Source organism: Mixophyes fleayi, chromosome 7, assembly GCF_038048845.1.
Source record: "Mixophyes fleayi isolate aMixFle1 chromosome 7, aMixFle1.hap1, whole genome shotgun sequence".
Taxonomy (NCBI): Eukaryota; Metazoa; Chordata; class Amphibia; order Anura; family Limnodynastidae; genus Mixophyes; species Mixophyes fleayi.
Genome location: NC_134408.1, coordinates 132,209 through 156,975, shown reverse-complemented (window position 1 = coordinate 156,975; position 24,767 = coordinate 132,209). Strand labels below are relative to the sequence as shown.

The following is a 24,767-nucleotide window of genomic DNA, read 5'->3' as shown; positions in this document are numbered from 1 at the left end:
TGCCACACAGACATCTTTCCCTCTGCTCCATCTATTCTCTGCTGCCTGCCACACAGACCTCGTTCCCTCTGTTCCATATATTCTCTGCTGCCTGCCACACAGACCACGTTCCCTCTGTTCCATCTATTTTCTGCTACCTGCCACACGGACATCGTTCTCCCTGTTCCATCTATTCTCTGCTGCCTTCCACACAGACATTGTTTCCACTGTTCCATCTATTCTCTGCTGCCTGCCACACAAACATCGTTCCCTCTGTTCCATCTATTCTCTGCTGCCTGCCACACAGACATCGTTCCCACTGTTCCATCTATTATCTGCTGCCTGCCACACAGACATCATTCCCACTGTTCCATCTATTCTCTGCTGCCTGCCACACAGATCTCGTTCCCTCTGTTCCATATATTCTCTGCTGCCTGCCACACAGACCACGTTCCCTCTGTTCTATCTATTCTCTGCTGCCTGCCACACAGACATCGTTCCCACTGTTTTATCTATTCTCTGCTGCCTGCCACATAGACATCGTTCCCACTGTTTCATCTATTCTCTGCTGCCTGCCACACAGACATCATTCCCACTGTTCCATCTATTCTCTGCTGCCTACCACACAGACCTTGTTCCCTCTGTTCCATATATTCTCTGCTGCCTGCCACACAGACCACGTCCTCTCTGTTCCATCTGTTCTCTGCTGCCTGCACCACAGACCACGTTCCCTCTGTTCCATCTATTCTCTGCTGCCTGCCACAGAGACATCGTTCCCACTGTTCCATCTATTCTCTGCTGCCTGCCACACAGACATCGTTCCCACTGTTCCATCTATTTTTTGCTGCCTGCCATACGGACATCGTTCCCACTGTTGCATCTATTCTCTGCTGCCTGCCACACGCATATCGTTCCCACTTTTCCATCTGTTCTCTGCTGCCTGCCACACAGACCTCGTTCCCACTGTTCAATATATTTTCTGCTGCCTGCCACACAGACATTGTTCCCACTGTTCCATCCATTCTCTTCTGTCTGCCACACGGACATCGTTCCCACTTTTCCATCTTTTCTCTGCTGCCTGCCACACAGACCTCGTTCCCTCTCTTCCATATATTCTCTGCTGCCTGCCACGCGGACATCGTTTCCACTGCTCCATCTATTCACTGCTGCCTGCCACACAGACATTGTTCCCACTGTTCAATCTATTCTCTGCTGCCTGCCACACAGACATCGTTCCCACTGTTCCATCTATTCTCTGTTGCCTGCCACACGGACATCGTTTTCACTTTTCCATCTGTTCTCTACTGCCTGCCACACAGACCTCGTTCCCACTGTTCCATCTATTTTCTGCTGCCTGCCACACAGACTTCGTTCCCTCTGTTCAATATATTCTCTGCTGCCTGCCACACAGACATCGTTCCCACTGTTCCATCTATTCTCTGCTGCCTGCCACACAGACCTCGTTCCCACTGTTCCATCTATTTTCTACTTCCTGCCGCACAGACCTCGTTCCCTCTGTTCCATATATTCTCTGCTACCTGCCACACAGACATCGTTCCTTCTGTTCCATCTATTCTCTGCTGCCTGCCACACGGACATTGTTCCCACTGTTCCATCTATTCTCTGCTGTCTGCAACACAGACATCGTTCCCACTGTTCCATCTATTCTCTGCTGCCTGCCACACAGACATCGTTCCCACAGTTCCATCTAGTCTCTGCTGCCTGCCACACAGACATCGTTCCCTCTGTTCTATCTCTTCTCTGCTGTCTGCCACACAGACATCGTTCCCACTGTTCCATCTATCCTCTGCTGCCTGCCACACAGACATCGTTCCCTCTGTTCCATCTATTCTCTGCTGTCTGCCACACAGACATCGTTCCCACTGTTCCATCTATCCTCTGCTGCCTGCCACACAAACATCGTTCCCTCTTTTCCATCCATTTTATGCTGCCTGCCACACAGACATCTTTTCCACTGTTCCATCTATTCTCTGCTGTCTGCCACACAGACATCGTTCCCACTGTTCCATCTAATCTCTGCTGCCTGCCACACAAACATTATTCCCTCTGTTCCATCTTTTCTCTGCTGCCTGCCACACTAACCTCGTTTCCTCTGTTCCATCTATTCTCTGCTGCCTGCCACACAGACCTCGTTCCCTCTGTTCCATATATTCTCTGCTGCCTGACACACAGACATCGTTCCTTCTGTTCCATCTATTCTCTGCTGCCTGCCACACAGACCTCGTTCCCTCTGTTCCATATATTCTCTGCTGCCTGCCACACAGACCACGTTCCCTCTGTTCCATCTATTTTCTGCTACCTGCCACACGGACCTCGTTCTCACTGTTCCATCTATTCTCTGCTGCCTTCCACACAGACATTGTTTCCACTGTTCCATCTATTCTCTGCTGCCTGCCACACAAACATCGTTCCCTCTGTTCCATCTATTCTCTGCTGCCTGCCACACAGACATTGTTCCCACTGTTCCATCTATTTTCTGCTGCCTGCCACACAGACCTCGTTCCCTCTGTTCCATATATTCTCTGCTGCCTGCCACACAGACCACGTTCCCTCTGTTCCATCTATTCTCTGCTGCCTGCCACACAGACATCGTTCCCACTGTTCCATCTATTCTCTGCTGCCTGCCACACAGACCACGTTCCCTCTGTTCCATCTATTCTCTGCTGCCTGCCACACAGACATCGTTCCCACTGTTCCATCTATTCTCTGCTGCCTGCCACATAGACATCGTTTCCACTGTTTCATCTATTCTCTGCTGCCTACCACACGGACATCGTTTCCACTGTTGCATCTATTCTCTGCTGCCTGCCACACGCACATCGTTCCCACTTTTCCATCTGTTCTTTGCTGCCTGCCACACAGACCTCGTTCCCACTGTTCAATATATTCTCTGCTGCCTGCCACACAGACATTGTTCCCACTGTTCCATCCATTCTCTGCTGCCTGCCACACAGACCTCATTCCCACTGTTCCATCTATTTTCTGCTGCCTGCCACACAGACCTCGTTCCCTCTGTTCCATATATTCTCTGCTGCCTGCCACACGGACATCTTTCCCACTGCTCCATCTATTCACTGCTGCCTGCCACACAGACATTGTTCCCACTGTTCAATCTATTCTCTGCTGTCTGCCACACAGACATCGTTCCCACTGTTCCATCTATTCTCTGTTGCCTGCCACACGGACATCGTTCCCACTTTTCCATCTGTTCTCTGCTGCCTGCCACACAGACCTCGTTCCCACTGTTCCATCTATTTTCTGCTGCCTGCCACACATACTTCGTTCCCTCTGTTCAATATATTCTCTGCTGCCTGCCACACAGACATCGTTCCCACTGTTCCATCTATTCTATGCTTCCTGCCACACAGACCTCGTTCCCACTGTTCCATCTATTTTCTACTGCCTGCCGCACAGACCTCGTTCCCTCTGTTCCATATATTCTCTGCTGCCTGCCACACGGATATTGTTCCCACTGTTCCATCTATTCTCTGCTGCCTGCCACACAGACATCGTTGCCACTGTTCCATCTATTCTCTGCTGCCTGCCACACAGACATCGTTCCCACTGTTCCATCTATTCTCTGCTGCCTGCCACACAGACCTCGTTCCCACTGTTCCATCTATTTTCTGCTGCCTGCCACACAGACATCGTTCCCTCTTCTCCATCTATTCTCTGCTGCCTGCCACACAGACATTGTTTCCACTGTTCCATCTATTCTCTGCTGCCTGCCACACAGATATCGTTCTCACTGCTCCTTCTATTCTCTGCTGCCTGCCACACGGACATTGTTCCCTCTTCTCCATCTATTCTCTGCTGCCTGCCACACGAACATCGTTCCCTCTTCTCCATCTATTCTCTGCTGCCTGCCACACAGACATCTTTTACACTGCTCCATCTATTCTCTGCTGCCTGCCACACGGACATCGTTCCTTCTGCTCCATCTATTCTGTGCTGCCTGCAACACAGACATCGTTCCCTCTGCTCCATCTATTCTCTTCGGCCTGCCACACGGACATCGTTCCCTCTGCTCCATATATTCTCTCCACACAACTCACATTTCTACTTTTATTTGTGTGTTTGACGAAGTTCTTTCTTTTTTTCCCCAGATGAGATTATGTCTCAATTTCCTCCTCGAGATAAAGAAGTGACAGAACGACCAGAGGAGAGAAGGTAAGGCTTCTATGGGGGTATATTAACATATTATGGAATAAAAATGATGATGAAAAATTAACAAAGACCATTACAAAACAAAAGGTTTCTGTTCGTTGTCCATTTACACAGTGTGTCATTACCTCTCTGCTACATTTTACTATCATGTATATAAAACAATGTGGAGAGATTTCTCAAAAGTGTGGTAGAAAGAAAAGTAAAATGCTCCCTAGATATGTACGTAAAGTTTACATTTTATTAGAATATAGGCATTTTATTTTAAGAATTTCCTAAATTGAAATGAAGCCATATTTTTTGCTCCTCCTAATGAAATATCACAAGAAGTTAGCACTATAGTCACAGCCAACCATATATAATATATATATATATATTAATTAATTAATTAATTAATTAATACATTATGGTTTTATGCATTTTCATGGTGCTCCAGGTACTTTGCACAACAAGGGAATTGATCAGGGTGGGCAGAAGATACTTAAGTTTGTGCTGATGTTGCACTGCACCAGCAACGCCACCAGCAACGCCACATCAGCGTGCAACAATATCGTGCATGGAGCCCCCAGCAGGTGGAGCCCACAGCAGGTGGAGCTCACAGCAGTTGGAGCCTATAGCAGGTGGAGCCTATAGCAGGTGGAGCTCACAGCAGGTGGAGCCTATAGCAGGTGGAGCCTATAGCAGGTGGAGCTCACAGCAGGTGGAGCCTACAGCAGGTGGAGCCCCCAGCAGGTGTGGAGCCTATAGCAGGTGGAGCACAAAGCAGATGGAGCTCACAGCAGGTGGAGCCTACAGCAGGTGGAGCCCCCAGCAGGTGTTGCCCCCAGCAGGTGTTGCCCACAGCAGGTGGAGCCCCCAGCAGGTGGAGCCCACAGCAGGTGTTGCCCACAGCAGGTGGAGCCCCCAGCAGGTGGAGCCCACAGCAGGTGGAGCTCACAGCAGGTGGAGCCTACAGCAGGTGGAGCCCTCAGCAGGTGGAGCCCCCAGCAGGTGGAGCCCACAGCAGGTGTTGCCCACAGCAGGTGGAGCCCCCAGCAGGTGGAGCCCACAGCAGGTGGAGCTCACAGCAGGTGGAGCCTACAGCAGGTGGAGCCCTCAGCAGGTGGAGCCCCCAGCAGGAAGGAGCCTATAGCAGACGGAGCCTATAGCAGGTGGAGCCTATAGCAGGTGGAGCTCACAGCAGGTGGAGCTCACAGCAGGTGGAGCCTATAGCAGGTGGAGCCTATAGCAGGTGGAGCTCGCAGCAGGTGGAGCCTATAGCAGGTAGAGCCTATAGCAGGTGGAGCTCACAGCAGGTGGAGCCTATAGCAGGTGGAGCTCACAGCAGGTGGAGCCCCCAGCAGGTGGAGCCCACAGCAGGTGTTGCTCACAGCAGGTGGAGCCCCCAGCAGGTGGAGCCCACAGCAGGTGTTGCCCACAGCAGGTGGATCCCCCAGCAGGTGGCGCCCACAGCAGGTGGAGCCCCCAGCAGGTGGAGCCCCCAGCAGGTGGAGCCCACAGCAGGTGGAGCCCCCAGCAGGTGGAGCCCACAGCAGGTGGAGCCTACAGCAGGTGGAGCCCCCAGCAGGTGAAGCCCACAGCAGGTGGAGCCCCAAGCAGGTGAAGCCCACAGCAGGTGGAGCCCCCAGCAGGTGGAGCCCACAGCAGGTGGAGCCCCCAGCAGGTGGAGCCCACAGCAGGTGGAGCCCCCAGCAGGTGGAGCTCACAGCAGGTGGAGCCTACAGCAGGTGGAGCCCACTGAAGGTGGAGCCCCCAGCAAGTGGAGCCCCCAGCAGGTGGAGCCCCCAGCAGGTGGAGCATATAGCAGGTGGAGCTCACAGCAGGTGGAGCCTATAGCAGGTGGAGCCCACAGCAGGTGGAGCCTACAGCAAGTGGAGCCCCCAGCAGGTGGAGCCCACAGCAGGTGGAGCCCACTGATGGTGGTGCCCCCAGCAGGTGGAGCCTACAGCAGGTGGAGCCTATAGCAGGTGGAGCCCACAGCAGGTGGAGCCCACAGCAGGTGGAGCCCCCAGAAGGTGGAGCCTATAGCAGGTGGAGCCCCAGCAGGTGGAGCCCCGAGCAGGTGGAGCCTACAGCAGGTGGAGCCCACAGCTGGTGGACCTGTGTGCTTTGTAGTCCCAGTCCGGCCCTGCTGCGGCTGTCACCAGACTCACAGCCTAGTGTCGGTAGTATTTGATGTAATGTATCTATCCTATTAGGTGCAGTTGGTGTGTTTGATTGATGCGGGTTGTCTGTACTTATCTTGTTCCTTTACCGGATTATTTACTCCCTTCTCATTTGTTTCATTGACCTTTTAATTATAATTCCAGTTCTTCTTACCTACAGTCTGTATATCTCTGATAAATGAGTTTTATTTCTTATATTATCTATTTTGTATAGTAGGTTTTTGGTTAGCTTCTAAACGTGTATATTCATCCATGTTGTAAAATTGTTCCAGTTTAACCTCAATGGCGTCAGTTTCTTTATTTTGTCTAATGTCTATTTCTCGTTTAAATTGTATAATTATATATATGTAATGAATTGTTAGGAATGAAATGATACTTCCATAAACTTGTACTGTAAATCCTGCGTTATGGCTGATCCTGACCGTGCTTCAGTGACAGTTTCCTAGATCCCCATCTACATTATTTTCAGAACAGTGTTTCAGAGACAAGTCATATTGATAAATAACTCTGTTTATTAGGTACCAGTTGCATTAATGTATCGGTGGAGATGTATATACTGAGTGATCACCTATAATAGAGACAGAACAATCAGCTCTTCTCATTAGATCCCTTTCTAGGTGAGGTCTGATGGATCTAATGAGCTTTGTTTCATTGTTTGTAGGGTTTTATCTGCATCCTCGGCCACACTGGAGCTGGATAGACTGATGGCGTCACTGTCTGACTTCCATAAACAGAACACGGTCAGGTCTTTCTTTATGCTTGTTGGTTTGTCAGGATTTCTCCAATAATACCTGGTTAGGGGCTCTGTTCTCATAATGGGGCTCGTTAAAAGGGGAATACATTGGGCTCTTAATGTATATAGGAAAAGTCGCACCTTAATAAAGCACACTTACGTGCATATCTCAAGATACATTTGTGGGAGATGTACGCCAGGCGCACCTATGACCAACTCTACAGCGCAGTTGTGGCCCATGTAAAACGCAGAGTGTCTAGAATGATGCATTTCACTGCGAGAGTATTTCTCAATGCAGACTGCTGACAGTAAATACACTGCTCTCCATTGTGTATATGACACTTCCTTCCACAATATTGTGTATGAATAGGGTAATGCTACCTTAACAAGTGTACTGCAACTTTACCAAAAATATCTAACACTTTGTGTATTAATACATTATTGTGTATGTCTTGTGTACTGCAGCTTAAATATCTAACACTGTAATGTCTGTTATTAATTCATATCATTATGGTAACTAGTATAAAATATGTGCAATAAAATAAGTAGTATTACCCAAAATAAAACTTAACATGAATACAGAGTTCATCCGGCAACGCTTGTATCTGAGTATTGAAATGTTTTCATTATAATTTGGATAACACTTCTTTGTCTTATGTAATTACAGATTTGTGTCTCTTCCTTTGCATATTTTTGTTTTTAATGACACCCAAAATGTTATGTTATGTGTGCAAATATGAATGAAATGAGGTTCATTGATACATGTTATGATACAATGGACTTGAGTATGGTGTGGGCTGCATGGAGGCATTATTTTCTCTCCAGATTTTTTTTCTTGTGAAATGATTATTTCCACTCAATACTTGTCTACACGTATGAACTGTTCCCTACACCCACCGCACTCATGATTTACATAAGCAGAAACAAACCTTACACGCACTTTCTTATACCTCCACACTTACCTCTACTTGTCATGCTTCATTGCTCACATTGTTGTACCATGCCTAGCTCCGGCTCTGTCCCATCACCTTGTTGTACCATGTGTAGCTCCGGCTCTGTCCCATCGCCTTGTTGTACCATGTGTAGCTCCGGCTCTGTCCCATCGCCTTGTTGTACCATGTGTAGCTCCGGCTCTGTCCCATCGCCTTGTTGTACCATGTGTAGCTCCGGCTCTGTCCCATCGCCTTGTTGTACCATGTGTAGCTCCGGCTCTGTCCCATCACCTTGTTGTACCATGTGTAGCTCCGGCTCTGTCCCATCGCCTTGTTGTACCATGTGTAGCTCCGGCTCTGTCCCATCGCCTTGTTGTACCATGTGTAGCTCCGGCTCTGTCCCATCGCCTTGTTGTACCATGTGTAGCTCCCGCTCTGTCCCATCGCCTTGTTGTACCATGTGTAGCTCCGGCTCTGTCCCATCACCTTGTTGTACCATGTGTAGCTCCGGCTCTGTCCCATCGCCTTGTTGTACCATGTGTAGCTCCGGCTCTGTCCCATCGCCTTGTCGTACCATGCCTAGCTCCAGCTCTGTCCCATCCCCTTGTTGTACCATGCCTAGTCCTGGCTCTGTCCCATCCCCTTGTTGTACCATGCCTAGCTCTGGCTCTGTCCCATCGCCTTGTTGTACCATGCCTAGCCCTGGCTCTGTCCCATCACCTTGTTGTACCATGCCTAGATCTGGCTCTGTCCCATCCCCTTGTTGTACCATGCCTAGTTCTGGCTCTGTCCCATCCCCTTGTTGTACCATGCCTAGCTCTGGCTTTGTCCCATTGCCTTGTTGTACCATGCCTAGCCCTGGCTCTGTCCCATCACCTTGTTGTACCATGTGTAGCTCTGGCTCTGTCCCATCGCCTTGTTGTACCATGTGTAGCTCTGGCTCTGTCCCATCGCCTTGTCGTACCATGCCTAGCTCCAGCTCTGTCCCATCCCATTGTTGTACCATGCCTAGTCCTGGCTTTGTCCCATCCCCTTGTTGTACCATGCCTAGCTCTGGCTCTGTCCGATCCCCTTGTTGTACCATGCCTAGATCTGGCTCTGTCCCATCCCCTTGTTGTACCATGCCTAGTTCTGGCTCTGTCCCATCCCCTTGTTGTACCATGCCTAGTTCTGGCTCTGTCCCATCCCCTTGTTGTACCATGCCTAGTTCTGGCTCTGTCCCATCCCCTTGTTGTACCATGCCTAGCTCCGGCTCTGTCCCATCACCTTGTTGTACCATGCCTAGATCTGGCTCTGTCCCATCCCCTTGTTGTACCATGCCTAGCTCCGGCTCTGTCCCATAACCTTGTTGTACCATGCCTAGCTCTGGCTCTGTCCCATCCCCTTGTTGTACCATGCCTAGTTCTGGCTCTGTCCCATCCCCTTGTTGTACCATGCCTAGATCTGGCTCTGTCCCATCCCCTTGTTGTACCATGCCTAGTTCTGGCTCTGTCCCATCCCCTTGACGTACCATGCCTAGTTCTGGCTCTGTCCCATCCCCTTGTTGTACCATGCCTAGCTCCGGCTCTGTCCCATCACCTTGTTGTACCATGCCTAGTTCTGGCTCTGTCCCATCCCCTTGTTGTACCATGCCTAGTCTGGCTCTGTCCCATCACCTTGTTGTACCATGCCTAGCTCCGGCTCTGTCCCATCACCTTGTTGTACCATGCCTAGTCTGGCTCTGTCCCATAACCTTGTTGTACCATGCCTAGTCTGGCTCTGTCCCATCACCTTGTTGTACCATGCCTAGATCTGGCTCTGTCCCATCCCCTTGTTGTACCATGCCTAGTCTGGCTCTGTCCCATCACCTTGTTGTACCATGCCTAGCTCCGGCTCTGTCCCATCGCCTTGTTGTACCATGTGTAGCTCTGGCTCTGTCCCATCCCCTTGTCGTACCATGCCTAGCTCCAGCTCTGTCCCATCCCCTTGTTGTACCATGCCTAGATCTGGCTCTGTCCCATCCCCTTGTTGTACCATGCCTAGTTCTGGCTCTGTCCCATCCCCTTGTTGTACCATGCCTAGTTCTGGCTCTGTCCCATAACCTTGTCGTACCATGCCTAGTTCTGGCTCTGTCCCATCCCCTTGTTGTACCATGCCTAGTTCTGGCTCTGTCCCATAACCTTGTTGTACCATGCCTAGCTCTGGCTCTGTCCCATAACCTTGTTGTACCATGCCTAGATCTGGCTCTGTCCCATAACCTTGTTGTACCATGCCTAGATCTGGCTCTGTCCCATAACCTTGTTGTACCATGCCTAGTTCTGGCTCTGTCCCATCCCCTTGTTGTACCATGCCTAGTTCTGGCTCTGTCCCATAACCTTGTTGTACCATGCCTAGTTCTGGCTCTGTCCCATCACCTTGTTGTACCATGCCTAGCTCCGGCTCTGTCCCATCACCTTGTTGTACCATGCCTAGATCTGGCTCTGTCCCATCCCCTTGTTGTACCATGCCTAGTTCTGGCTCTGTCCCATAACCTTGTTGTACCATGCCTAGTTCTGGCTCTGTCCCATCACCTTGTTGTACCATGCCTAGCTCCGGCTCTGTCCCATCACCTTGTTGTACCATGCCTAGATCTGGCTCTGTCCCATCCCCTTGTTGTACCATGCCTAGATCTGGCTCTGTCCCATCCCCTTGTTGTACCATGCCTAGCTCCGGCTCTGTCCCGTCACCTTGTTGTACCATGCCTAGATCTGGCTCTGTCCCATCACCTTGTTGTACCATGCCTAGCCCTGGCTCTGTCCCATCACCTTGTTGTACCATGCCTAGATCTGGCTCTGTCCCATCACCTTGTTGTACCATGCCTAGCCCTGGCTCTGTCCCATCCCCTTGTTGTACCATGCCTAGCTCTGGCTCTGTCCCATCACCTTGTTGTACCATGCCTAGTTCTGGCTCTGTCCCATCCCCTTGTTGTACCATGCCTAGTCTGGCTCTGTCCCATCACCTTGTTGTACCATGCCTAGCTCCGGCTCTGTCCCATCACCTTGTTGTACCATGCCTAGTCTGGCTCTGTCCCATAACCTTGTTGTACCATGCCTAGTTTTGGCTCTGTCCCATCCCCTTGTTGTACCATGCCTAGCTCCGGCTCTGTCCTGTCGCCTTGTTGTTCCATGCCTAGTTCTGGCTCTGTCCCATCACCTTTTTGTGCCATGCCTAGCTCTGGCTTTGTCCCATCCCCTTGTTGTACCATGCCTAGTTTTGGCTCTGTCCCATCACCTTGTTGTACCATGCCTAGATCTGGCTCTGTCCCATCCCCTTGTTGTACCATGCCTAGCTCTGGCTTTGTCCCATCCCCTTGTTGTACCATGCCTAGATCTGGCTCTGTCCCATCCCCTTGTTGTACCATGCCTAGCTCTGGCTTTGTCCCATCCCCTTGTTGTACCATGCCTAGATCTGGCTCTGTCCCATCACCTTGTTGTACCATGCCTAGCTCCGGCTCTGTCGCATCCCCTTGTTTTACCATGCCTAGCCCTGGCTTTGTCCCATCCCCTTGTTGTACCATGCCTTGTCCTGGCTCTGTCCCATCCCCTTGTCGTACCATGCCTAGTCTGGCTCTATCCCATCACCTTGTTGTACCATGCATAGATCTGGCTCTGTCCCATCCCCTTGTTGTACCATGCCTAGTCTGGCTCTGTCCCATCACCTTGTTGTACCATGCCTAGCTCCGGCTCTGTCCCATCACCTTGTTGTACCATGCCTAGCCCTGGCTTTGTCCCATCCCCTTGTTGTACCATGCCTTGTCCTGGCTCTGTCCCATCCCCTTGTCGTACCATGCCTAGTCTGGCTCTGTCCCATCACCTTGTTGTACCATGCCTAGATCTGGCTCTGTCCCATCCCCTTGTTGTACCATGCCTAGTCTGGCTCTGTCCCATCACCTTGTTGTACCATGCCTAGCTCCGGCTCTGTCCCATCGCCTTGTTGTACCATGTGTAGCTCTGGCTCTGTCCCATCCCCTTGTCGTACCATGCCTAGCTCCAGCTCTGTCCCATCCCCTTGTTGTACCATGCCTAGATCTGGCTCTGCCCCATCCCCTTGTTGTACCATGCCTAGTTCTGGCTCTGTCCCATCCCCTTGTTGTACCATGCCTAGTTCTGGCTCTGTCCCATAACCTTGTCGTACCATGCCTAGTTCTGGCTCTGTCCCATCCCCTTGTTGTACCATGCCTAGCTCCGGCTCTGTCCCATCACCTTGTTGTACCATGCCTAGTTCTGGCTCTGTCCCATAACCTTGTCGTACCATGCCTAGTTCTGGCTCTGTCCCATCCCCTCTTTGTACCATGCCTAGCTCCGGCTCTGTCCCATCACCTTGTTGTACCATGCCTAGATCTGGCTCTGTCCCATCCCCTTATTGTACCATGCCTAGCTCCGGCTCTGTCCCATAACCTTGTTGTACCATGCCTAGCTCTGGCTCTTTCCCATCCCCTTGTTGTACCATGCCTAGCTCTGGCTTTGTCCCATCCCCTTGTTGTACCATGCCTAGATCTGGCTCTGTCCCATCCCCTTGTTGTACCATGCCTAGCTCCGGCTCTGTCCCGTCGCCTTGTTGTACCATGCCTAGTTCTGGCTCTGTCCCATCACCTTGTTGTACCATGCCTAGCTCTGGCTTTGTCCCATCCCCTTGTTGTACCATGCCTAGTCTGGCTCTGTCCCGTCGCCTTGATGTTCATTATCATGGCACACTACTCCAAAAACTCTTTACCCTAACTTGCATTGTTCATCATGTCTTCTTTACATCACACAACTTTCTGTACCTTGTGCAGCTGCTGGAGCCATCTCCCCTCTACATCCACCTACTTAGAGCTTTGACCTTTTCCCCCTCATTGCCTCCTCTACACCTTCCCTCCTCAACCCACTTACTTCCTCCACTTTGGCTCACCCCACCCTACATACCTACCTCCCTCCACCCTTTATCCCATTTCTTTTGATATCTTCTACCCTACCTTACTGTAGCCTTTATTTCATATACTGATTGTTTGGATGTCAGCAGGAAGTGACCTCATTGTCTAATGTTAATGTTGTACTTCCTCAGTGTGGCATCTTGTTCGGTGATGGGTAGAACTGTGTGAGCTGCAGGGTCTGACTGGGGGGCAGGGGGCACAGTGGGCGACCTTGGGCTGGGTCACTGGGCTTCCTACATTTTTTTCCTTTAAAATGTTCCTGATAGGCTGCTAAGCCGTGTCTCGCCCCTCCCACAGGTTAACATTTGCCAGCCAGCCCCTGGTGATCTGGTGTTACAGTGTGCACATAGCCATGAGACAATGGAGTATGTTGACACTATATAAATGTTAATACTAATGATAATTTATGGGAAATGCCAGTTTGTGATGTTACCGTAATAGAGGTAGATGCACATTGGGGTGAAGGGAGCTCTATAAATAGATGATGATAATAATGTATTATGAAGTAGCACACCATAAAGCAGAATCTGTTATATAATCCAGCCACCTTCATGTTGGATACAATTAACCCTTTGCACTGCGACATAGACACATTTATAAAGAGTGTTTTTCACCTGTCTGGCAGCAGAAAATATCTGGTTTCACATTATACTAATATGCAGGAGATCTTTAGATGGTGATTCTTAGGTGATGATTATGAAGGTCTCCATACCCCAGACCGATCCAATCCCCCCCCAACTGCTCAACCAGACCTGGTCACATTCCCATTTCATCTCTTTCCTACTATGTTCAATAAACTTTAATATCTTAAGTAGTTTTCTATCTTTTTTTGAACATGTGTTCACTGATGCTTGTAGGTGTCTGTTGCTCTACAAGGGCTGGAAGCTTGTAGTCCTGGAACTCCAGTGGAGGGAGAATCACAGCTGTCCCCTTCCACAAACCATGGTACAGTCACCGACCCTGGAGGTCTGAAGAGTGTTCCAGTATTGAGTTCAGTGGGAACAAACAAACCTTCTATTGAAGCATTGAACAGCAGACGTCCAGAAGATGTGTCCAGTCCACAATGTTTGGAACCTGATGCTAGAAGTGACCTGGACTCTATGATGGTGACACTTCAATCTGGACTGAAGCAACAAGGAATAGAAACACAAACCAAAGGACTGTGTGAGGGCTGCCAGCGGCCCATAGCTGGGCAGGTAATATGTATTCTACATATCCACTGAAGAAATACTGAATGGAGGACATTGTGTCTCCCCTTCCTCATTGGCTAAAACATGGGGGCATCTTTAATCAGCTTATTGAACATGAGCGGGGCCCTCCCATAGTGATGCTGCCAGTGATAGGCTGAGAGTGTGGTGTTGGGCTATGAAGCAGTGGTGGAGGGCACAAGGAGGGTAGGCCTTTTTGTTGTCCAGACATGCGAATGAGATATGTCCATCTGCTGGAGTATGCTCCCGATCACAGAACTGCTTATCCATCAATAAACAACTAGAGGTTTGAGTGTGGGCAATAATATCTTCTATAACCCATCGCAGTAATCATGGCCCTTCAGATATTATTGGTAAGAAACTAACCTCAGGATGCATAGAGTTGACATATCTCAAAGATCTTCAACAATGAAGGCTGTTTACTAATATTGCCCAAAAGTGCAATTCTGCACAAAACCATATCAATCCATCCATCCATCCATTAGACATATCCTGTCATCCGCTATGTTTTGTGGAGAGTGTGATGAGGGTATCATGTCTGGATTATCTGTATGTTGTTTGTGAGGGTGTGATGAGGGGTCAGGTTTAGATCTTCAGTCTGATTTACAGGGTTTAATGAGGGTCTGGTTCTCCCTTAGGTGGTGACTGCTCTGGGGCACACCTGGCACCCAGAACACTTTGTTTGTGCTCACTGCAAATCGCTTATCGGAAGTACAAATTTCTTTGAGAAGGACGGACAACCGTATTGTGAAAGAGATTATTTTACATTACATGCCCCACGCTGTGCATTGTGTGACTTGCCCATCCTACAGGTAACCCCTGAATAAACCTTTATATAACCCTAATACTTTCTACTTCTCTATACCAGTGCCTGGTGCTTTTCTCACATGGGTGGCATATTCCTTCCACTGTTACTCACTGCTTGTGTGTCCTCATTCTATCATCATCATCAGCTATTTATATAGCGCCACTAATTCCGCAGCGCTGTAGAGAGAACACACTCACATCAGTCCCTGCACCATTGGAGCTTACAGTCTAAATTCCCTAACACACACATACACAGACACACACACACACACACAGATAGACAAGGGGTCAATTTGTTAGCAGCCAATTAACCTACCATTATGTTTTTGGAGTGTGGGAGGAAACCGGAGCACCTGGAGGAAACCCACGCAAACATGGGGAGAACATACAAACTCCTCACAGATAAGGCCATGGTCGGGAATTGAACTCAAGACCCCAGTGCTGTAAGACAGAAGTGCTAACCACTTAGCCACCATGCTGCTCATAATGATACAGTAATGGAATCACTCTCTATAATTAATTATTATTATTAACAATTGTGTTAATTGCTAGTCTTTCATCATCTGTCTCCACACAACTTGTTTTGTCACCCTGTTTTCTGTCCAGTTGCCAACTATATCCTGACTCACGTTCTCCATCTTTATTCTCTTTTGTGCACTTTACTTTCACAGAATTTGGTGACCGCTCTCGGCCGTACCTGGCATCCAGAACATTTCTGCTGCAAAATCTGCAGGAAACAAATTGGTGAAGAAGGTAATACTTAAACCAGATTCCTTTTCCAACAAACAAACAAAATAGGACCCCGATAGTCATATCAATTAAGTGGTCAAACTAAGTCAATGAGCATCTCAAACTTCATCATTCATCTCTTTCCAGGTTCTTCCTCTGGTCAGTGTGCCCCTGCGTTAGGTATGTCCTGTAAATATTGTCCTTTGCCAAGTGATAAATAAACCCCTTAAGCTCTTCTGATAAATAAATAGTACAGGCTCCTATCATTTAATCTCTGATAACCACAGAAATAAAACCCAGTGAATAAAGGGAATTAACCCTGGTAATTTCACTTATGGTAAACACTAGTACATGGAGTAGACAGTGTCTGAAAAACTGTGTGTAAAGCAAGTGCTCCTGACTGCAAGCGTTAATCCTGGTAGGTATGGAGTAATGGGAAAAAATGGATTCCATTATTATACCAATTTACATGCTTTTACTAGCATTACAATTGACAGTAAAACCATGTACTGTGATAGCATTGGGTTTAGAATGCCTTTGAATATTCTACCTGATGTTAGATTTGCCAGTCTCTAATTTCCCTTTTCACATTTTCCCCCTTTTAAAATATTGGTACTGGATCTGCTTTATGCAAGTCATGAGGCACTGACCCTGATATAGGGTGTCATAAACTTATGATAATAAATAAGAGTCTATCTATTACTGTACTAAATGCTCTTAGGACACATGGGTGGATGGCATGTGGGAAGTGATTTATCTGTCCTAGATGTAGCATCACTTTCTTCTGAGTTTAATTATTTTTAATTATTATTTCCCAGCCATTTTTCCTGTTTGCGAACACTATTGAAAGACATGAATTTTAGAGGTCTGCTCTCTCTTTCTCTTTTATTTATTTATTTATTTACTTGAAGGACGTTTTGGGATTAGTCTTTCCTTAGGAATCAGTTTTTCAGTTTCTGTATTTGTTCCACTGACTTTACAGATTTTGTTTCTTTCCCTGTATGTGCTTAGTACCTGCTTAGTACCTACTTAATCTCTCCCAGTATCACTTTCTCATTTAGCCACATTGGTTTCATCATATTCCTGCAAATGTGCAGGTTTAATATGAAATTCCTATTTTGCCTCTGTGCTTTGCTTGAGGGTGAAAGGTCTCAATCTATGGGGCCTATTTATGAAAGGTTTTCCCCCTGTAAAATCCCCGAAAACTGTTGTTTTCGGGGATTAAACACTAATTTGCTATTTATGATAGCAGCATCGCAGCAAATATCATAGATATCTGCTGCTTTGCATCTCCTATCGTTTTACTGAGCACTCCCCATAACAATGTATGGGGAGTGCTCAGTTACGCTATTTAACAATGAATGTAATTAACTTTTCAAACATGATAATGTACGTCAGCTGAAGCTGGCGTACATTATCATTAATGAAAAGTTTCAGTGCTGTCAGCTCTGCTCCGAAGAGCAGAGCCGGACAGCGCATGTGTGGAGGGATCACATGATCCCTCCCTGTCACTCACCGCTCTCTCTCTGCAACTATAGTTGCAGAGAGAGAGCAGAGATGTCTGTGCGCATGCCCGAGGGTTTCACTCAGCGCATGCGCACTGGAGTCAGAAAAGGAGCCCCGTTCATCGCATGCTGCTTCAGAACCGAAGAGGGGGTAAGTATGATTTCCACTTCACAGGAACAGCAGTTTTTCGGAACTGCTGTTCCTGTGTTGCTTTTTTAATAAATATGAGAAATAGTTCAATCCTTATCAATGCGATAAGGATTGAAAACTATTTTTCATATTCTGCGAGTTTTGATAAATGTGCCCCCTTGAGTTTTAATGCTTGTCTGTGAAGATTAAATTCAGCCTTTCTGAAATTCATGGTTTTTGTAGCCCTCCTACAAAATATCTTTTAAAAACAGATCAAATGTTATTGTATTAAAATCACTATTACTAAAATTCTCCCTTATCTGTGTGTTAGACATAAGTTAATACCAAGTTCAATAGCTCTCCGCCTTCTGGTTCCTCGTCCAGCAGGAGCAGGTTGTTGTCTTTTAATATTAATAAAATCTGCTTTACCAGAGCGGCTAGATTTAGTGTCCTGACAGGGCTAGAGCCATCATTAGACATGATATCCCTCATCTAGTGTTTTAATGCCCCACACGGAGCGTCAAGGACAATCAGCCGGCAGCTTCTTACATGTGAAGCTGGCGGCTGCTGTTCATCAGCGGCAGCGATACTCTGGGCTGTATTGTCACAGTCATTGCTGAGGAGAAGAGGACACCACCCTCACCCTCTCTCAGGTGGTAGTAGGGGCACAACTTCCAATAGAAGAGGATGACGCCCCAGGCTTGCTCCAGCCCTGTTTCATGATTTACATTTGCATAGTGTAAAACCACCATAATTATAACCATATAATGCTTTGCTGCCTTTCCCATTTGCATTAATAATTAAAATTTGGTTCACACATGGAGACATATCCCGCTCAGCACTAAGCATAACCCAAAATATGCTTCACCCTTGCCCAGTCATGAGGCTGATCCAGGCATGGTTCTGCCCACTATATCATACTTCTCCGGGATTCATATTTGTAGCTTGTGAATGTGTGGAAGGCTTCTAGCATTAGTTGCCGTACATCTAATTGTAAGCACCTCTTTAATGACTGTTTTACTTCTTCACCTTCTCCTCCACCAATTCCTTTTACTAAGTCCTATTTACTGGCTACATGGTCTTGGCCTCCTTCCCCCCATTTCCCTTTATGCATAAAATACTTTACAGCTATCTAACTGTATTCTAAGCATCTGTTCCCTATCGCGGCTCACCCTTCTATGGAGATGCAGAGCTTTCCTGTCTTTATCAATACAAATATTTGCCCAGTTCTTCAAGAACCTGAAGTCCCCTCATTACAACACCACATTTCAGCCATTACCCCCTAACCTTCTATAATTTTACAGGTGTCACAGGTAGAGGTCAGAACATACTTTGGAGGTCCTTGTCCAACCTAATTCTCTGGAATCGTTCTTGAGGACTGTTGATCAACCTCTAACTTTGTCATTGGTATCAGACATCAGACTGTTCAGCAATCATGGTCCAGACACCAGATTACCTGAACTGTCCTCCTAACTACTGAATCCCCTACAATAGTGATCATACATTTTGAGGGCCCTCTAACCTTCACATCACCCTTAACCTCAGTAGGAAGTTAATATAATGCATTTAATCAAAGAATGAGAGGCCACATATCCATAGAATAAACCTCACATGCAACTCAAACAAAAACACAGCTCAGACCCCTCATAATACCTACTTTAATGCATCAAACAATGTCCCTTGTTCTTATTTCTAAAACCCTCCTTGAATGTGATTGTAACTCATACCCATAAAACACTTCATACTTGAATGCAATTCATACTGATAAAAACTTCCAAACACCCTTTTATAAAAAAGCAAAGATGCTTGTTTAGAAACCTGAATTCTTATCGTGACTTAATAATAATGAATATGTAAAAATAAACAGATAGAAATATATATAATGAATTGTTATCATGACGCTGCGGTTGTATTGTTCCTGCAGGGTTCCATGAGAAGGAGGGGGAGCCATACTGTTCAGATGATTATTTTCGACTCTTTGGAGCAGTTTGTGCTGGATGCTCGGACCCTGTAAAAGAAAGTTACATATCAGCACTGAATGGGCTGTGGCACCCACAATGCTTTGTGTGTCATGTGAGTATCACGGAACGGGGGCAGACTACTCCTTTCATCTTCACTAACAAGTGACAAAACATTACAATATACTGATTGTCACGAATGCACTCACGGGGCCCGTGATTGGATGTTACTGCAGGATTTCAGCACTCAATCTTACACTCGCCTTTCACACAGTTTATAGATATCACCTCCATACACAACTTAATAACTGCCACCACCTATTGTACAGGACCCTATCAATCTATTATTTAAGTGTACATGCTGGCACACTCTATGCTCTTTCTTTTAACCAAAGGGGTTAACACTTTATATTCTAGCAAGAAAATAGTTAATACGATCAGGCAATGAAAGTGTTAACACAGCCAAGCAATACTTCTTTTCTTAAACGCTTATGGATTCATTAGAGTAACAAGGACAAACTTATTACATTTTATATTTAAATATAAAAAGTTATAGGTCTTTGGACATAATAAAAACATATCATAAATGACATACAAAATAAATACAATAACAGAAAATAAAAGGGAGCAAAATGACAGAAAAAATTAACATTGACATAGTATAATCTGCATAACAGGAGAAAGGCAGAAGTGGACAGCTCCTCAATTCGAGTGATTCCCCAAAGCACTGACATCCGAGGATATTTCTAAGGATCCCCACTTACTGTATTAGCCCCCTTCTATGATGCCATACTGTGGATGCTAATAAAGTGCAAAGCATTTGTTCTTTAAGACTTCTTAGAAATCTCATCCCAGGAGCCTGAAATGTCCCGTTCGCTATCCAGGATGAGTTCATTCATAGCTGGATATGAAGTATTAATCCCTGGGAGAGTTATGTGATTTCTCTGTAGTTAGCACACCTCGTGTAGATCCTTTCACTGACTCTAGACTGACATAAGATATGAAGAAGTGTTATGGTGTCTTATATTTTCTCTATAAATACATAGACTTACAGCTTATCCTTGGTCTATGGAGACCACTGAGTCTTATCCTTGGTTTATGGAGACCACTGAGTTTTGTCCTTGGTCTTTGGAGACCACTGAGTCACACATTCTTGCTAATTTACAAGACTAACACCTTTTAATACCAATATCCCCCTATCTTAATTTATATAGTTACCCTAGATTGATGGCAGGAGGGAACTAACGCTGTCAGGTGTGTGACATGCATATGTTAAACTGACTTCCTTTCATGTATTTCACTTAGTTAATGAAATAAAGAATTTGGTGAAATTGTATATTGATTGTACTCTTACAGAAGCAATCATCACCTTTTTTTTTTTTTTTTAAATCCAGTATTTTTATTGAAATTTTTTAAGATATAAACATACTAAACAACAAAAAGAAAAGAAAAACAATCGCATACATATCAGAATTGAATGACGGAATTTACAAGATTACATTAAAGCATAATAATAATAAATGTGCTATATTCATTCAGGATCATACATGGTAAATGCTTATACATAAGTATGTTACACATGCAGGGTTTATTACATGGACTCAGATACTTATTATAAGAACTGCGGTAGCCATACATTTAAGTAGATAGAGCATCTGTACTAGATGACATAGGATAGAATGGAGACTGTAACCATCTGTACCAGATATTCTCAAATTCCCTCAGAGCCTGTCTGCTAGTATAGACAAATCTCTCCTGCCTTATGGTGGTATTGACCAGTGCCTTCCAATATTTAACCGTTAAAAAAATCATCACCTTTTTAATCCAAACAATTGTAAATTTGGGTAGATTTGTAGAAATTAATTAAAATAACCATAAATATGTACAGAGCTCACATGAATCCACAGAATAATCATAACATTAATATTCAAAGCTGAGCAAAGCCAGAGAAACAATTTAGATTTCTGTCAAGTTCAGATGAATTGGAAAATCCAGAAAGGTTTTATCTTGTTCAGGACGTTTATCTTACAGCCAGACAGAAGTTATGTAATGAAATGTCCAAGTCCAGAGACCTCCAGAACTTAAATAATAAAATAATATATAATAATAAATATATTGGGGTTTATTTATAGTTGGACTCATTTGGGCACTGAACTTGCTGAGCGTACTTATGTATATATCTTCAGTTGGATGTATTTCAAGATGCAAACACAGTAGCATTTTTTCCAGACGTACGTTAATTAAGTAATGCAAATAAGTAATATAACTAGACGGTTGCGACCTCATGTAATATGGCTGCCGCACTAATCAGTACTGTCAGAGAGAGAGGTCAATCCACCCGCAAGCCGTACGCTCATGAGGGATGTATATGTGTCTTCATCCACATTCCCTGGATACCTTTACAGTACTCAGAGAAGTCTTACCCACCCCCATTCTGTCTCCCCAGGTGCAACGTCATTGATGCACAAAAGTCTACATAAGGATGTTTACACTGTTCTGGTACGCATGGGCAGTACGCGTGTGCAGTACGCGTGTGCAGTACACGTGTGCAGTACGCGTGTGCAGTACATGTGGGCAGTACGCGTGTGCAGTACATGTGTGCAGTACGCGTGTGCAGTACGCGTGTGCAGTACATGTGGGCAGTACATGTGTGCAGTACTCGTGTGCAGTACATGTGTGCAGTACTCATGTCTAGTACGCATGTGCAGTACTCATGTCTAGTACGCGTGTGCAGTACGCGTGTGCAGTACACGTGTGCAGTACACATGTGCAGTACACGTGTGCAGTACATGTGTGCAGTACGCGTGTGCAGTACATCTGTGCAGTACTCATGTCTAGTACGCATGTGCAGTACACAAATGTGTATCGTGTGACGTACGTCCAGTACCCCAAATCCTGCCCATTACTCCAATTGTTTACACAATTTACAAGTTAAAAGAAAAATCTGTGTGGGGGTGGGAGATATGGGGGACAGAATAGAAAGAGGGTCAATAGGTACAAAGGGGATGTACAGCTTCAGGTTCAACATAAGATATCATAGGAAACTCCTCAATTCATTCTGATAATGATCACTTAGCTCACACTGAGAGGTCAGTGAGTAGGGAAAAGTAGGAAACCCAGTGAGTTTTTAGGGTGTAAGAAACCATCTAACATCATATTACTCTGTGGTTCTGTAAAGACAGTTCAGACACTGAGCTCACACCCAACGTGAGCTTCACCAGGAAGAGGACACTGTATCAGGAGCCAGCTCACACCCAACGTGAGCTTCACCAGGAAGAGGACACTGTATCAGGAGCCAGCTCACACCCAACGTGAGCTTCACCAGGAAGAGGACACTGTATCAGGAGCCAGCTCACAACCTGACAGATGTAACGTCTTTTTGCGTCTTTTCATCATTTCTTGTACCTTATTCCAGGGCTGAGGTGCTGCTACTGTCCTGAAAACACGATGGGGTGGATGATAAATGTTCTTCATATTCTTCTTGAAATCACTGCTTTTTACCTCCTATTTATCACTGTTGTGGAGGGAAAAGTTTGATAGTTTTTACAATATATGAATTTCATTTATCTCCATTTAAAGACAATGTATCTGCTCCTGTGAGTACGTTCTCTGTACAGCGCTGCAGAATTAGTGGCGCTATATCAATAAATGATGATTATTCTCCAGCTCTTAGAGAATACCCTCCTTCTATTGCCAGACATTCATTGTCTTATTTCCTGTCTTTGCGTTAGGTCTGCCACACTCCTTTCCTCAATGGAAGTTTCTTTGAGAATGACGGCCTGCCTCTGTGTGAGACTCATTACCACTCTTGTCGCGGCTCATTGTGTGCCGGGTGCGATCAACCAATAACCGGGCGATGTGTGACCGCAATGGGCCGAAAGTTCCACCCCCAGCATCTGAGCTGCACTTTCTGCCTGAGGCAACTCAACAAAGGCACCTTCCGAGAGCAAGATGGCAAACCCTACTGCCAGGCATGCTTTGCCCGTCTGTATGGCTAGGAAGCTTATGGTGATTACTGTATGAATGCCTACTCTAGAACTGGCCTGACATTTATGTGCAACGCTCTGCGAGGGAAAGGTTTCATACATGGGTGTTGGGATTTGAGCAGTGGATGGGAAATGTTGCATAAATTGATAATTTATGTAAAATGCTTTACTGGGTGGGGACAGAGAGTGTAACGGGATTATTGGAGCACTTGTGATACCTTCCTGCCCCAGCAGATCAGTCCATGGAGTTATTGTACATGGTTCTCTCCCATACAGTGATTCTATACAGTATAAGTAGTGAGGCTATCTGCCGCACAGTATAGCTGAATACTGCCCTAAACATGATATATATATCTTATAGCAGCACTGTACATTTCTGGTGATATGTAATCTACTTGCACATCTTCTATTTGTATTTTCTCAACCACGTAATAAAATGCACTGTTTCTGATGGTGTCTGTCTCTGTCCGTTCCTGGCAGGACATGCTGCCTATGTGCACTCTCTAGCTGTCTGTTGGGTGGGCTCACTAGGACGTGGATGTCTGAGGTTTGGATGTCTAGGCTGGTGTGGTAAAGGCACTTCATGGTGGTGGATGAATGCAGGAGTAAGATGATAACAATAGTAAGAGAAATAAAGGGCTGTCACACAATAATATACAATTGGAAGGTCGGGGTAAATGGGTAGATGTAGACAGTTGGTAGGGTGTGGGGTGGGGTAGAATAGATGGTAAGATACACTATATGGGCAAAAGTATTCAGACGCTTGACCATTACACCAACAGGGACTGTAATGACATTGTATACAAATACATATACTTTAATATGGAGTTATTCCCCCTTTTGCAGTGATAACAGCTTCCACTCTTCTTGGAAGGCTTTCTACAAGATGTTGGAGTGTTTCTGTGGGAATTTGTGCCCATTCATTCTGTAGAGCATTTATGAGATCAGGCCCCGATGTTGGAAGAGAAGGCCTGGCTCGCAATCTCCGTTCCAGTTCATCCCAAAGGTGTTCGATGGGGTTGAGGTCAGAGCTCTGTGCAGGCCAGTCAAGTTATTCCACACCGAACTCATCAAACCATGTCTTTGTAGTCCTTGCTTTGTGCACTGGGGCACAGTCATGTTGGAATAGAAAAGGGCCTTCCCCAAACTGTTGCCACAAAGTTGGAAGCATAGCATTGTCCAAATGACTTGATATGCTGAAGCATTAAGATTGCCCTTCACTGGAATTAAGAGGCCTAGCCCAAACCATAAAAAACAGCCCCATACCATTAGCCCTCCTCCACCAAACTTCACAGTTGGCATAATGCAGTTAGGCAGGTAATGTTCTCCCGGCATCCACCAAACCCAGACTCGCCCATCTGACTGCCAAACAGAGAAGCGTGATTCGTCACTCCACAGAACAGGTTTCCACTACTCCACAGTCCAGTGTCGGTGTGCTTTACACCACTCCATCTGACTCATGGCATTGGTCTTGGTGATGTGAGGCTACATGCAGCTGCTCGACCATTCCATTAAGCTCC

General features: G+C 46.4%; 1 protein-coding gene across 4 annotated transcripts in view; it reads left to right on the top strand.

Annotated features, from left to right (window-relative positions):
* Nucleotides 1-23,698, top strand: part of LOC142097107 (transforming growth factor beta-1-induced transcript 1 protein-like) — an 81,266-nt gene extending 57,568 nt beyond the window's left edge. For 3 of the 4 annotated variants that reach the window (XM_075178702.1, XM_075178700.1, XM_075178703.1), the window contains 8 exons: nucleotides 4,107-4,170; nucleotides 6,991-7,069; nucleotides 13,782-14,120; nucleotides 14,771-14,944; nucleotides 15,611-15,692; nucleotides 15,816-15,848; nucleotides 19,228-19,376; nucleotides 22,993-23,698. In XM_075178702.1, coding sequence (XP_075034803.1) covers nucleotides 4,107-4,170; nucleotides 6,991-7,069; nucleotides 13,782-14,120; nucleotides 14,771-14,944; nucleotides 15,611-15,692; nucleotides 15,816-15,848; nucleotides 19,228-19,376; nucleotides 22,993-23,259 — 1,187 coding nt within the window. In that variant the 3' untranslated portion in view covers nucleotides 23,260-23,698. The remainder of the gene's footprint in view (nucleotides 1-4,106; nucleotides 4,171-6,990; nucleotides 7,070-13,781; nucleotides 14,121-14,770; nucleotides 14,945-15,610; nucleotides 15,693-15,815; nucleotides 15,849-19,227; nucleotides 19,377-22,992) is intronic. The other variant, XM_075178701.1, reaches the window with a different exon arrangement.
* The last annotated feature ends 1,069 nt before the right edge of the window (nucleotides 23,699-24,767 follow it).